Here is a 14617-nt window from a genome sequence, read left to right on the forward strand (position 1 = left end):
GGGAAAGTTCAAGACACGCCCACGTAAGGGACCCAAAATAACCGACACGCAGAGTGCCCGAAATCAGACAGGAAGCCAAATAATCCGGGGCGTTGAGTCGCTTTACCCTGACTGCGAGAACCTGGTGCAGGGCGGGTAGTCAAGGATCTGACCGCGAGGGGCGGGCGCGGCGGGGCGGGGCGGCGCGGGGCCTATTAAAGGCGCGGCCGGGCGGCGGGGCCGGAGCGCCCGGGGCCACGATGGAGCGCGACGGCTGCGCGGGGGGCGGGAGCCGCGGCGGCGAGGGCAGGCGCGCTCCCCGGGAGGGCCCGGCGGGGAACAGCCGCGATCGGGGCCGCAGCCACGCCGCCGAGGCGCCCGGGGACCCGCAGGCGGCCGCGTCCTTGCTGGCCCCCATGGACGTAGGGGAGGAGCCGCTGGAGAAGGCGGCGCGCGCCCGCACTGCCAAGGACCCCAACACCTATAAAGTACTCTCGCTGGTAGGTCCGCGGCCAGGCCCCGGCGCCCGGGAGGGCTGGGAGGACGGGGAGGGCGGCGCCCAGCTCCTGCACTCGCAGCGCAGTCAGCACCGGGCCCCGGAGAGAGGCGTGACCCGGGAGTGCTTCTTCGCCCGCGCGCTCTCCTCCGCAGCCTTTACAAGTGCCCTACACCGCCGCCTCTGCCCGGTACCCTGGCAGGGCAGGATGGTTCACTCTCACTTGAATTACGGATGCCTGTGAAAGCAGGCTGTTCAAAATCGTCATCCGTAGCAATACTCGACCCCCTGCCCCAGGAGAGTACGAGTTTTTAGAGGAGAAAAATGACAAACGCGAACGTTGTTGGTCTTAAGAAGGTGCATCAATGTGTTGCTTCTTTTGGGGGTCTCTGGGTGCAGTATACATGACTTCACTTGGGTTAACTGATTCCAGCTGAAGAGTTCGCAGAGCTCTTTAAGTTTTATTAGGAACTTTAGGGAACACTTTTTCCCTTTGGCTCCGTTTTGGAATTTCCTTGCAGCTGCTCAGAAATTCCATGGATATTCACATTTATATGACTGTGAAGAAACCTTTATGATTCTTTGCCCACTCTTCTAACCATAGGCTACACGGTTTGTGTTGCTAACAAAAGCTACCTATTACTCCTCTGCTATTTTGCTATGACAGTTGCAGGACCCACAGTCAACTTTATGAAATGTGGGGGTTGGTTTTTATTCTGAATTCATGGTGGGAAGTGCTGATTGAGAGAAGGCCTAGATTCCTGGCTGTTATTAATTGCTGAGGCCTTGCGTAACTGTCCCCAAACCTCAATTTCTTCTGTGTGAAAATGGGACAACATCAGCTGCCTTGTGCATTGCATGGGATTATTGTGAAAATCAAGCTGAAGTATGTAGGGAAGTAAATTGTGAAAATCAAGCTGAAGTATGTAGGGAAGTAAATTGAAAACCACAAGGAAATAGAATCATTTTTATTGTATTATATGGAAATCACAGATTTCTATGTATACTGCACCCTAAAATATATCCCTTTACATATGATTGAACAATGCTTTGTAGAAAAATTTCTAATTTTTGAAGTCTCCTTTCATTTTGTATGCATTTCCATTTTCACCGTATTTGGGATATCATGGAGATGCTATAATACTTTGAGGAATCAATCAATCTTCCTAGACTTAAGAGATGGTGTCATATACTTAGTACTTAAAAAGAAGCCTAAGGTTCAAAGAATAAGTATCCCAAGCCACATGATGTTTGCATCTGAAGATAAAATTTTGCATCTTGTAACACTGTTTGAGTCTATAATAACACTATATTGATGATAACTTAGTCTCTTGAGTCACCTTTTTAAAATTTTGTTAATGGAAGACCTTAGCTTTTACAACCTGATCACTTAAATTGTTTAGTATCAATATCTTAGGGTGTTTCACACACGACGAGGTAGTCAGTAATCGTATATGGAATCTGTGTGTAACTCTAGTGTAAAACCATTTCTACGTGCCTACCAATCTTTACAGGTTTTCCAATTGCAAAATTCAGTTTTTAAATTTTTCTTGCTCATTTACTTATCCATCCACAACAGATATCAGCAAAGGTCTACTTTTGGAGCAAGTTGTCCAGTCTTTGAGACCTGCAGTCAGCTGGTCAAACAGCATTCTGTGTGATGATGCTACTGTCAGCATTTGACATGGAAGTGTCCTAGGACTTACTTCCACAAGTAGGACTATTATGGACCTTTTTTTTTTTATCGCATTAATTGGGGTCTTTTGCATCTATTGAATTGGAAAGAATTCTTACTTTGTATCTTTTGATGGAACACTCTGAGACATTAACATGCGAATGTTACCAAATACACCTGGTTTGTGATTCATACCTGTTATCTTGGCACTTTGGGAGGCTGAGGCAGTTCCACTGCTTGAGCCCAGGAGTTTGAGACCAGCTGGGCAACATGATGAAACCCCGTCTCTACAAAAGATACAAAAATTAGCTGGGTATGGTAGCATGCGTCTATAGTCCCAGCTACTTGGGAGGCTGACGTGGGAGATTCAGCTGAACCAGGGAAAGTTAAGGCTTCAGTGAGCCGTGATTGTGCCACCGCACTCCAGCTTGGGTGACACGGTGAGACCCTTTATTGTTGAAATTGCTATTTAGCGACTGAACATAAAGTGCAAACTCGTATTCTTCTTTCCCTTCCCTACTTCAATACCTTTTTTCCCCAACTCCCTCTCTCCCCAGAACTTCCCCAAACAATGGGCTTCTGAAGGGAAAAGGCCCCCAAAACAACCTGACAATTGTCAAAGAGCTCTGGGACATGTCTTCTAGAGAGGAGCTGCAATTACAGAATTCCTTTTTTTCAGACTAAACCTCAGCACACTTTTCATAAAGCTGCAGAAATGGACTGAACTAATTGCACCCTGGGGTTGGGATTGGGAGAGGCCCACCACTGTGACCCTCAGCTACACTGTTTTAATTTAGCAGGATAAATAGAAAAGTTGCCTTGCCTTGCAGAGGCAACTATGTTGCGGTGGCAATGTAATTTTTACATGATTCTGCAGTTTTCTCAGATAAACTAAAATGATGTAGATGTGTGAGAGTGGATGAAGAAGTGAGGATGCTGTCCTTCCCTGGCTTCTCCCCAGTGTGGTGTTTGATCTTAGGAGAGGGCTACCAAGCTCTGCTTTAGAGGCTTTTGGCCCTGGGCCCTGGAATGCTTATCTAGGTAATGCCTAGGTACTGAGCCAAACTGAGGAAAACAGCAAGAGGGAAAAACAAGTATTATTCTCTACATGCGTCAGTAGGTATGTTAAATATTAGATGCCTTTCCTTGCTTGTAAATGAAGTTTTGAACTGAAGTGTAGACTTCCACCGAGATGTATTGACTTGGAGATGTATTTAAATATCCCTTTTGTTTCTTGGCGTGGTTTTACAGGGTCATGTAATTCTCAACTGCATTGCAATACGTTTCTCCAGGTAGCTCCTCAAAAACATTTTTTTTGTGTCTTTGTGACCTTCTGCTATGCTTATGAATACATATATCTGTGTATCTGTGTATGTGTAAAGGGCTTGTGTATGGTGGTGGTCACTGAAGACTACTTTCATGTTTCAGTAAAAGAGTTCTTCCTCCTCCTCATCCTCCTCCTCCTCCTCCTCCTCCTCTTCTTCTTCTTCTTCTTGTTCTTCTTCTTCTTCTTCCTCTTCCTCTTCCTCTTCCTCTTCCTCTTCCTCTTCTTCTTCTTCTCCTTCTCCTTCTCTTTCTCCTTCTTCTTCTTCTTCTCTTTTCTTCTTTTCTTCTTCTTCTTCTTTTTTAAATAAAAGTAGAGAGTCTGGCCCAAGTTTGAGGACTGCAAGCCAGGAGCGTAGATTCAAGTTGCCCTGAGTATATGCTCCTATTAGCAGCAGTTACAAATGGTTTTTTAAAGGAAAAGAGAAGAGGCAGTTCCTAAGTTGTTTATCAAGCATTTATGTTACAATAACAAGCTATTAGTTGGCTATACATTGTTCTTTGTATCACAGATTCCAGGAACACTAGACAGTGGGTGAAGCAGCTGTCAGGAATAAAATGCTTTTAAATAATTGCCCCTGGGAATGGCTGCAGTGAGATGTGACAGAAGTCCCATGCTTGTGTCCCTCTGGGCCTGATACATTTTGCATAGTTCACATATCTCAGATGGCTCTGAGCAATTTTTCTTTCTCATTTCCTCCTTTTAATAAAAATCTTTCTCTTCTGAAAATACTGATCAGCATTTTGGATGTAAGTTTGTCCCACATGGCCAGTAAGGCTCATTTCCGGATAATCTTGTCCCATGTCAGAGGGAATGGGATGGGCAGAAGTATATAACTTAAGAACTTAGTGAGGCTCCAAGGCTAAATTGGTTGGCAACAATTCAGGGATTGGATTGAACAATAAGGGGACAGAGCAGTGGGGTCTCAGGCCATTCACTTACACTGGAGTTGAGGCGTGTTGGGTCATTTCTAAGCATCTAGCTATTGTGATAAGTTTTTTGTTATAGAATTTTGTGGTAGACTTTAGACATCTTGAAATACAAAGCATAATCAATTTAAGAATCAAAAAGATGACACAAATAAGGACAATTATCAACAAAACAACTTGAAATACAAATATGAAAAGTGTTTCTATTCCCGAAGGTAACCAAATGAATATTTTAATCCACTTCTTGTCGGGGTCTAAAGAACAAAGTGTTGAAGATCTCCACTGAGAAAGATGTCCACTTAGGAAGGGCAGCCTGATATTGGCCCTTCTAACATGGCTGGAGGGAGTCCTTTATTTGATGGCATTTTCCATTAAACAAAATCTCCAGGTTGGAGACCATGATCTTTGATGTTTTTCTCTCCTGAGAGCTTGCTGTTAAAAGAATCCTTAATTAATTTAGAATTTTCAGTGAGAAACTTATAAGGCCTTGGCAATAATGAAGAGTTATCACCTTGTTAATGGAAAAACCAAACTCTGTAAAATATTTTAAAGAGGTTTATCCTGAGCCAAGATGAGTGACTGTGGCTCAGGGAAACACTTTCTCGAGGAGTCCTGAGAACGTGCACCAGAGGCAGTTGGATTACTGTTTGTTTTTATATATTTTGGGGAGGCAGAAGTTACTGGCAGAGACATAAATCAGTACATGAAAGGTATACATTGATTCCATATGAAAAGGTGGGATGTCTTAGAGCAAGGGCTTACAGATTATTTATTCAGCGTGTTCAGAGATACTTTTTTTTTTTTTTTTTTTTTTTGAGACAGAGTCGTGCTCTGTTGCCCACGCTGGAGTGCAATAGCACGATCTCAGCCCACTGCAACCTCCCCCTCCTGGGTTCAAGTGATTCTCCTGTCTCAGCCTCCCAAGTAGCTGGGATTACATGCACACACTGCCACTCCTGGCTAATTTTTTGTATTTTAGTAGAGACAGGGTTTCACTGTGTTGCCTAGGCTGGTCTTGAACTCCTGAGCTCAGGCAATCCACCCCTGTCAGCCTCCCAAAGTGCTGTTATTATAGGTGTGAGCCACCGTGCCTGGTAATTCAGAGATTCTTTAATTTTCAGTTGATTAAAGGAGTAAGACTCTGTCTGAAACTTGGTATCAACAGAAAGGGATGTTATGGCCATGTGTGGTGGCTCAAGCCTGTAATCCCAGCACTTTGGGAGGCTGAGGCAGGCGGGATCATTTGAGGTCAGGTGTTCAAGACCAGAATGACCAACATGGTGAAACCCCATCTCTACTAAAAATACAAAAAACTAGCAGGGCATCGTATTACGTGCCTGTAGTCCCAACCACTTGGGAAGCTGAGGCAGGAGAATCGCTTGAGCCCGGGAGACTGAGGTTGCAGTGAGCAGAGATTGCACCATTGCACTCCAGCCCAGGTGACAGAGAGCAAGACTGTGTCTCAAAAAAAAAAAAAAAAAAAAAAAAAAAAAGTTATGTAAGTTAAGCATGCTATGTAGCAAGATTGATCGTTTGCAGACATGACTTAACCCTCTCCTGGCATAGCCTTAAGGTCTTTTTTATAACTTGATATCTTATTGCCACAGAGAACTGTTTTTGCAGTCTTATTTCTATTGTAACATTAATGCTGGTCAATTGTTGCATCTAATCTCCAAAAGGGAGGGAGTATAATGAGCTGTGTTTGACCTCTTTTCCTATTTTGACTGAGAACTCAGTTTTTGAGGTTTCTCTGGGGTCTCCTTGGCAAAGAGTGGGTCCACTCAGTTGGTCAAGGGCTTTGGATTTTATTTTTAGTTTACAACTTTTCAGGAGAGCTGGTTCATAGGCTCTTTCATCCAGGTGCATGGATCTTTCCATTCTTATTTCAAAAGGAGAAAGCTGATGTTTTCCAAGCAGGGTAGAATGTAAGTTAAGCAAATGGAAGAGCCTTAGGCCAGGGAAGGTTAAAGCTTTCTGTAAGCTTTGCCAATTAACTTTTCATTATTCTATTTATTTATTCTTCCACTCTGGAAGACTGAGTGTGGTTTGCACAATGGAAATGCCGATCCATCCAATCTCAATCAGCTTCAACCACACAAGATAAGATTTCTGGCGGAGCATAGTGGCTAATGCCTGAAATCCCAGAACTTTGGGAGGCTGGTGTGGGAGGATTGCTTGAGCTCAAGAGTTCACAACCAACCTGGGCAACATAGTGAGACCTCATCTCCACCACATGTGGTAGGACTTCAAGAATGGAGAATGCAGTGAGTTCATGCTGGTACCAAGCACTGATTTTAGAGAAAAACACCAGGGGGTGGTGGGAAGTCACTGTGAATCCTGCTGACCTAAAGAAAAAAAAAAAAAAAAAACCAGGGCTAAAGTAATATAATTAAAGAGTTTTATTTGGGCCAAGTTTGAGGAATGCAACCCAGGAGCATAGATTCAAGTTGCCCTGAGTGTGTGCTGTGAGAGTTCTTTCTAAGAGGCAGAAGCTGGTGTTATTTGAGATTTGGGTGTAAAAATTAAAATTCAGTTAGCTTCCTTTTCCTTCCCTTATAATCTATTATCTGAACTCTAGAATACAGAAGGAAGAATGTTCAAGCTAAGTCTCTGCTCTTAATCAGACTTGGAGTTGACATTGTTCCTTTGGTTTATAAAATTTGTCTGTCCAGCCATAGTTGAACATTTTATTTCAAAATTACCAGAGCATCTTAAGAGGCTAGAAAAGTGTCCACAGTGTCCTTTATGGTATTTGTTTCACATGTTCTAATAAAATACATAAAGGATTCCTAGGAACCCAAGACTGTTGTGTTTACTATTAGGCAGAAGATAGTACCTGACACTCAGTGTCAGCTTTTAATTGCTTGAATGAATGTACTGCATTTTTAGTTAGACTGAGCCCCACTTTGACTTGGAAACGAGGAAGGTGGGAAGACTGAATACACAAGCAGGGACCCATAGGGTCTGTGATGGTCAGGAATCCAAATAGAGATGACACTTGGATATAAATTCCGGGGTAAGATTAAAACTGGGATATAATTTTATTTGGGTATAGGGAAATGGAGGAGGTAGTGAAGGAACAGAAGTACCCAACTAAGGTGAGGGTGCCTAAGAAGAAGGCAGACAGGGCCTCTGATAACTTGGATTCAGAATCAGAAATCTAGTCAGTGAACCTTCTCTCAGGTCCAAACAGTCCAAGTGTGGCAGTGGCCATGTATGAAGGAGAGCCTCCTTCACTTACACCAAGGCCTCTTTGGTTTTGGTAACTTTGTTGCCACATCCTGAATTCGGTCTTTGTGATTCTTGTAGACAGCACGCTCTTCTTCAGCATTGCTTTCTGTCCCTTCTTTTCTTCTGCCTTGAATCTTGTTCTGGTATTTTTTTCTCACCATTTATAGCTCAGCTGTTTCCACTTCATGTTGTCTCTTTCTCAGGGATACAGAGCTACTGTTTCAAAAACACTTTGCTAATTTCTCTTCTGTTTCACTAGTTAACTTTGGACACTCAGTTTTGTCATGTCCTGTCCCTATCATATCCTAATCATGACTCTGAAGAAAATCCCTGGTGGACACATTGAGAGACCTTATGTGTTCTGTATAATAAAAAACTTGGGGCCATTAACCTTTCTTTTTTTTTTTTTTTTTTTTTTTTTTGAGACGGAGTCTCGCTCTGTCGCCCAGGCTGGAGTGCAGTGGCGCGATCTCGGCTCACTGCAAGCTCCGCCTCCCGGGTTCACACCATTCTCCTGCCTCAGCCTCCCGAGTAGCTGGGACTACAGGCGCCCGCCACCGCGCCCGGCTAATTTTTTGTATTTTTAGTAGAGACGGGGTTTCACCGTGGTCTCGATCTCCTGACCTTGTGATCCGCCCGCCTCGGCCTCCCAAAGTGCTGGGATTACAGGCGTGAGCCACCGTGCCCGGCCATTAACCTTTCTAGAACATTTACAGAAACTTTTATCTGTAAGCTTTTTTTTTTTTTTTTTTTGAGACGGAGTCTCACTCTGTTGCGCAGGCTGAAGTGCAGTGGCGTGAACTTGGCTCACTGGAACCTCTGTCCGGCTCCCGGGTTCAAGCGGTTCTCCTGCCTCAGCCTTCTGAGTAGCTGGGATTACAGTCGCGAACCACCACACTTGGCTAATTTTTTTTTTTTTTTTTTTTTTTGTATTTTTAGTAGAGACAGTGTTTCACCATGTTGGCCAGGCTGGTCTCGAACTCCTGACCTCAAGTGATCTGCCCACCCTGGCCTCCCAAAGTGCTGGGATTACAGGCGTGAGCCACTGCACCGGCTCTATCAGCTTTTCATCTTCATCCAGCTGACTCTTTTTATCTTAAGTAGCAATATTAAAGGTAAATGAAAATAGTTTCATATTCAATTTTGCTCTCAAGCTTGATGAATACCACTGTAAAATATTTGTGTGATAGTTAAGATACAGCAAATGTATTTCATCTATATTGTGGCCTTTTTGTACAAGCCAGAGAACTTTATCATGATTTATAACTTCTTATTTTTTCTTGCTATGGGGAGAGGCATTTTAAGTTCCAGACAACTTAGGAACAAATAAGCGTTTGGAATACAACTTGTAATTAGAGATCTGCTTTTGGTTAAAATAAGCATGCCTCCATCAACCATAAAATATCCCCCAAACAAGAAAAAATAAACAAGAAACCTTTTAGCAAATGAGCTCAGGGCCGAACATAGATTACTCTTCTAAGCATAAATCTTGTGCAGCAAAACCTGATACTCAGAATTCTGACCCAACTCGAAAATCCCTTGTCATCAGATAAAAACTAAGTTACACATTTACCAAGGAAAGACAGTGTAGTAACACATTTAAAGTTTTTCAAAAGAGTGACCAGAATGTTCAGTCAAATATTAACGAGAAGACTATTTTCTGAGTATTCTAGTTATCTGAGATTTAGTTATAACAATTAAGATAATATCTGTAGTGTCTTTGAAAAATTATTTTTACCTTTTCTTTTAGTTTTTAGAAGAGTTGGTAGAAATGTAGGTGGTAGAAGTTTAGATGGTTATAATCATTTTTGTAGCACTTGGCAGTTTTAAAAAGCATTTCCCATATATTTTTGATTGATCCTCAATACTCAATAACTGTGAAATAGGAAAGTATGATGACAGTCAATTCTGCTTTACAGATAAGGAAGCTGAGACTAAGTCAGGGAGTCAGTCAGGTTTCCATGCAAACAGTATTGTGCATAAAAACCACCTGGGAAGTGTTAAAGACAGAGATTCCTAGGCTCCAACCTCAGTGATTATGATTTATTAGATTTGGAATGGACCCAAAGAATCCTTACTTTTTAACAAGCACTTCAAGTTATTCAGATGTAGGTGGTTCAATTACTCTACTTCTAGCAACAATGGGCTAAATTTATAGGCAAAAGCCACACCATTAGTAAGTAATAGACTATGATGGTAACCGGAAGGACTTTTATCTACAGATTTTTATCATGGACTAATAGCTAAATGTTATATCCTATTCATCAAGCTTGGCCTGCTGTTGGGTTTCCAACTCTCCTTTGCCTGCTTCAGTATAGCAATATGTAATTAGAACCTAAGAAATTTCTGGTGTGGTGATGCTAAAGATTGCCTCTATATTGAGATATACATGTGTCTTTGGTAGTTCAGTGACTACATTTTCCTGGGTGGAAGCCAAAATTAGTGCACTTTATTAGTATGAAGTTAACAATCAGCTGTTTCTGTGAGCTTCCAAAGTAGGTATACTTTTGGGAAATTATGCTTTTCTTCTTAGAGTTTCCTTCTTGGCTTATTTTTAAGTGTAGTAGAATAGAAAAATAGAGAGCTTTGATAGAAAGTGATTTTGGGCTGTGTGAGGTGGCTCATGCCTCTAAAGGGGAGGCCGAGGCAGGAGAATCAGTTGAGGCCATAATTTAAGATCAGCCTGGGCAATATAATGAAACCCCATGTCTCGCTCTCTCTCTCTCAATCTCTCTCTGTCTCTCTTTGTCTCTCTCCATATATATATACACACACACACACACACACAGTGTGTATGTACATATCTCCATATTTTATATATGTAATATGTATAAGAAAGTCATTTTGGAGGAAGTAAATTGTCACAGCGAATTGTCACAAGTGTTTCTCATTTATGGATTAACCATTTTCTCACCGTATTTCAGGACTTTGCACAGACTTAACTGGCAAACATCCTATCACAGTTGTGATTTGAGAGTCTTAAAAAAAAATCACTCTATCTTGGTTTTCAGGTGAATATTTCTGAGAAAGTAGCTTGTTCCTAATGGTGTGTTTCCCGACCCCCCTCCTGCTTAGAAAAGTTTTTTTGACATTAGCAAGCATCTGGGGGTCTTGATGATTTTTTATGGTTAGACAGAGAGAACTGAAAAGAAACTCAGTAGATTAAGACATTATTTGCCCTTTCACTATGTTGACCTTTACACTGTGGTATTAAAGGAGTGATGGCACCTTAGTAGAAGGCATTGCAGTGGCACCAGGTGTACAAGTAGTCATGCCCTTGCAATAAAAAAAAAAAAAAAAAAGGCCATTTCACTAAAAAGAACACCTTAGATGAAGCAATAACAATGTCCTTGATGAGGCCGGGCATCAAGGACAAGTGACTTATGCCTGTAATCCCTGCACTTTGGGAGGCTGAGACAGGCAGACCACGAGGTCGGGAGATGGAGACCATCCTGGCTAACATGGTGAAACCCCGTCTCTACTAAAAATACAAAAAAACTTAGCTGGGCATGGTGGCGGGCACCTGTAGTCCCACCTACTTGGGAGGCTGAGGCAGGAGAATGGCATGAACCCGGAAGGCGGAGGTTGCAGTGAGCCGGGATTGCGCCACTGCACTCCAGCCTGGGCGACAGAGCAAGACTCATCTCAAAAAAATAAATGTCCTTGATGAAGCAGATTTAATAATCTCAAACCTAGATTGCCTGTCTTTTTGATATTCTATGTGACACAATTGGAAGTATGCATGTAGCATATCTGCTGCATACTGAAGTACTGTTTTCTAGAGGAAAAGCAGCTGTGCAGTTGTTTAAGTTGCAAGCTGAACTAATTTTTTTTTTCGAAGAACACCATTTTTATTTGAAAGAACTGACAAGCTTTTTATTTAGACTTAATCATTTGACATATTTTCTCAAAAATGAGTGATGTTAGCTTGTCCCTTCAAGGAAAACCTATGAAGCTATCAGTTGTCTATGATAAAATCTGAGCTTCCAAGCAAAAATTTGAATTTTGAAAAACTTGTATTTGCCATTTGAGTGTCACAGCTTATTGATCCTTATACAAAATTGATGAAGATAGCGAGGAATGTGTGGTTTTTTTTCATGTTGTTTAATGACATGCGTTAACATTTGGAAGAATGATAAAACTTAGTGAACCAATATTTTCCAAAGGACAAGTGGATGATGTTACAAAATTATGCATTGGTATAATTTCAATTCAAAGTGCAAGATACACTAATGGATTTTAATGTAACAGTATGAAAAGTTCAGTAATACCTTTTCTATTTTTATGCCATAATTTACTTTTTTAATAAGACAAATATAAGATAAAATTAATTCAAGAGCACAGATATATGCATACTATTGAAATAAATACAATGTGATTTATAAATGAGAACAAATTACCAATGAACAGTATTTCAGAAGTTGAAAAGGTGACACTAACAGTGTTAAATACACAGCCTTTTATTTATATTCTTCAGATTCAGGTTTTTTTGTGCATTTAATATAAAGATGAGGAGTTCATTTTGCAACCTAAAAATATTTACTTATTGAAACTGTATTAATACTTTAATAAACTATATAAAAAAGATAATGAGACAGATGTGCATTTGTGGAACTGCATGTCCGTCAGCCAGTTCCCTGCAGAGGGAATTCTCAACGTTACCTCATTCATCTGTGAGGACACAGAGCAGTCCCTATTTAGATACACACATTTGTCTACTGCTCCAGCATGGCCAGCCCCCCACTTCTTGATGGTTTTTTCCTGCTGTGAATGTGCATGTCCAGTTGTCTTCTTCGTAGAGCAGACATTTGCCTTCCTCATCCACCAGCCATTGGAGGACTGGGGCCACGCAAATGATTGATTCGACCCATTCTTTGGGGAGGATTTCCCTGTGGCCCTCTTCCATCATCATATCTGGAATCAGATGAGTTTCCATAGCTTCTTTTTTTTTTTTTCCCACATCTTGCTGAAGCAGGGTTTTGAAAAGCAAAACCACAAACTCTGCTATTCCCCAGAAGAAATCTGTTATCAAAGATAATCTCCATGGAGACTGACTCCAGCTGTCCAACACTTGTCAGTTCGAGATGTAAACCATCTTGCCCCCCTTCCCTGCTTCGGAGCAACTAACCACAGTTTAAGATATTACTACTTTTAGAATTTTGGTGTGGTTTTAAGGAAGAATGTCCATAATCATCTGAAAAGGCATCTCAGGGTTGTTAGTAACTTTTAGAAGTATAATGGGATCCTGATAAGAAAAATTTTGTGAATATATTTACAAATATTTAGGAAATAGGTGTATATTCAGTAATATTTTCAGTAATATTTTTAAAAACTAGGGGATGTGAGGGCGATCTGGCTGCGACATCTATCACCTCATTGATCACCAGGGCTGATTTGGCTGATGTGGCTGGCTAGGCGGGTGTCTCCTTCCTCCCTCACTACTCCACGCGTGTCCCTCCCGAAGATGTGCACTCGGTTGAAGAAAACGACCATCTTCCATAGACGAGGACCAGTCTTTGGCCAAGGGTATATGAGTAGCTGCACTCCCCTGCTAGAACCTCCAAACAAACTCTCAAGAACTGGGGAGAGGAGAGTGAAAATTAACCTAGTTACAATGATTGTATCTTTACATTCTTTTATAGATTTCAAAATACTTCTGCACCTCCTACCTCATTAGTCCAAACCACAGCGCTGCTGTTATCCATCCCCGTGTTAGAGATGAAAAACTCATGGCTCAGAGAAAGTTTGGAGACTTTCCAAGATCACAAAATTAATAATTCTGTTAATCTCATCTCTGTAGTTTACTGGTGAATAGTTTTGGAGTCAGACAAAGTCAGACTTAAATCCTGGTACTGTTACTAGCTGTTTGAATATAGACCAAAAAGTTTCCCAAATAGTACCACAACTGTAGCATAGAGACAAAATCAGATTAGAGTGTGTTAGGGTAAGTAAATTGTAATGTGTACAAAATGGTACATAATGGACCCCGAATAAGTGTTTTTTGTTGTTGTTGTTGTTGTTATTGATAAGCTTCAGTGTGACTGAGAATTTTTTATTTTTCCTTACTCAGAAGGCACTTTATATCCTTACTACCCAAAGTGTGGTCTGCAGACTGACATATCAGCATTATCCTCTTAGAATCTGTAAGAAATGCAGAATCTCGGGCCCCACCCCAGACCCACCAAACCAAGATCTGCATTTTCATAGATCCTCAGAGGTTTGTCCGCACAGTTAAGTTTGAGTATCAACACTCCATAAGGCTATGAGACAGCACAGAAGGCACCACATGTGGAATTTCCGTAGCTGGGAATTCTAATGAACCCTCGCTGTGCCACTGACTTCGTACGTGATGTTGTGATTAGAAACCTAAAACAAAATGAAAAAACTCAGTGGGCCTCCATGACCTCAACTGTAATTGCATTAGGTTGAATTGGTGCTACCGTGGTTTGCATTTGGCCCCTTCTGAGAACCTCAGTGGCACATGGATACAAGTAGCCTGATTGCTTTTGCACATATAGAACACGGCATAGTCTCCTCCCTCTGTATATGCAGTCTGCGTCTTTCAGGAATCTGCCTGTGCTCTCGTTTGTTGCTTATAATTTAATTACCTTCTTTTACTCTGCACTGGCTTGTCCTTTAATTGCTCTTTATTGCCCTTAGCTTTGCCAGTCTTCTATCTTTGCTGTTACCTGATAACATTCAGATGTTTTTCCAATTCAGCCATCCATCTATTAAAATATCATGTAGATGGTGCTTTTCATTGCACCATCAATGGAACTTTCCAATTCCAAGTTTCCACGGCAGTCCCCTCTCAACAACCGACAGTATACTTGACACAAAACCAAAACAAAGGAATCTTATACCAATGCTTTTTCAGGTGATGTAAAATGAGGTTAAATGTCCTTGACCCAGAGTTTATTCCATAATACTTTATCATCCAAACACACTAGCTTCCTATAAACTGCCACCCAGCACCATTTTGA

At 41.5% G+C, this 14617-nt stretch overlaps 1 protein-coding gene and 1 pseudogene across 1 annotated transcript in view; one reads left to right on the forward strand and one right to left on the reverse strand.

The window, feature by feature from the left end:
- Window positions 1-239: 239 nt before the first annotated feature.
- LOC105465611 (ectonucleotide pyrophosphatase/phosphodiesterase 1) overlaps window positions 240-14617 on the forward strand; it is an 88755-nt gene continuing 74377 nt past the window's right edge. The window contains exon 1 of the mRNA XM_071096476.1: window positions 240-479. Within this exon, the coding sequence (XP_070952577.1) occupies window positions 240-479 (240 nt within the window). The remainder of the gene's footprint in view (window positions 480-14617) is intronic.
- LOC112423825 (selenoprotein K-like) lies at window positions 12350-12729 on the reverse strand (annotated as a pseudogene).

The sequence above is a fragment of the Macaca nemestrina genome, chromosome 5 (assembly GCF_043159975.1).
Source record: "Macaca nemestrina isolate mMacNem1 chromosome 5, mMacNem.hap1, whole genome shotgun sequence".
In the NCBI taxonomy this organism is placed as follows: domain Eukaryota; kingdom Metazoa; phylum Chordata; class Mammalia; order Primates; family Cercopithecidae; genus Macaca; species Macaca nemestrina.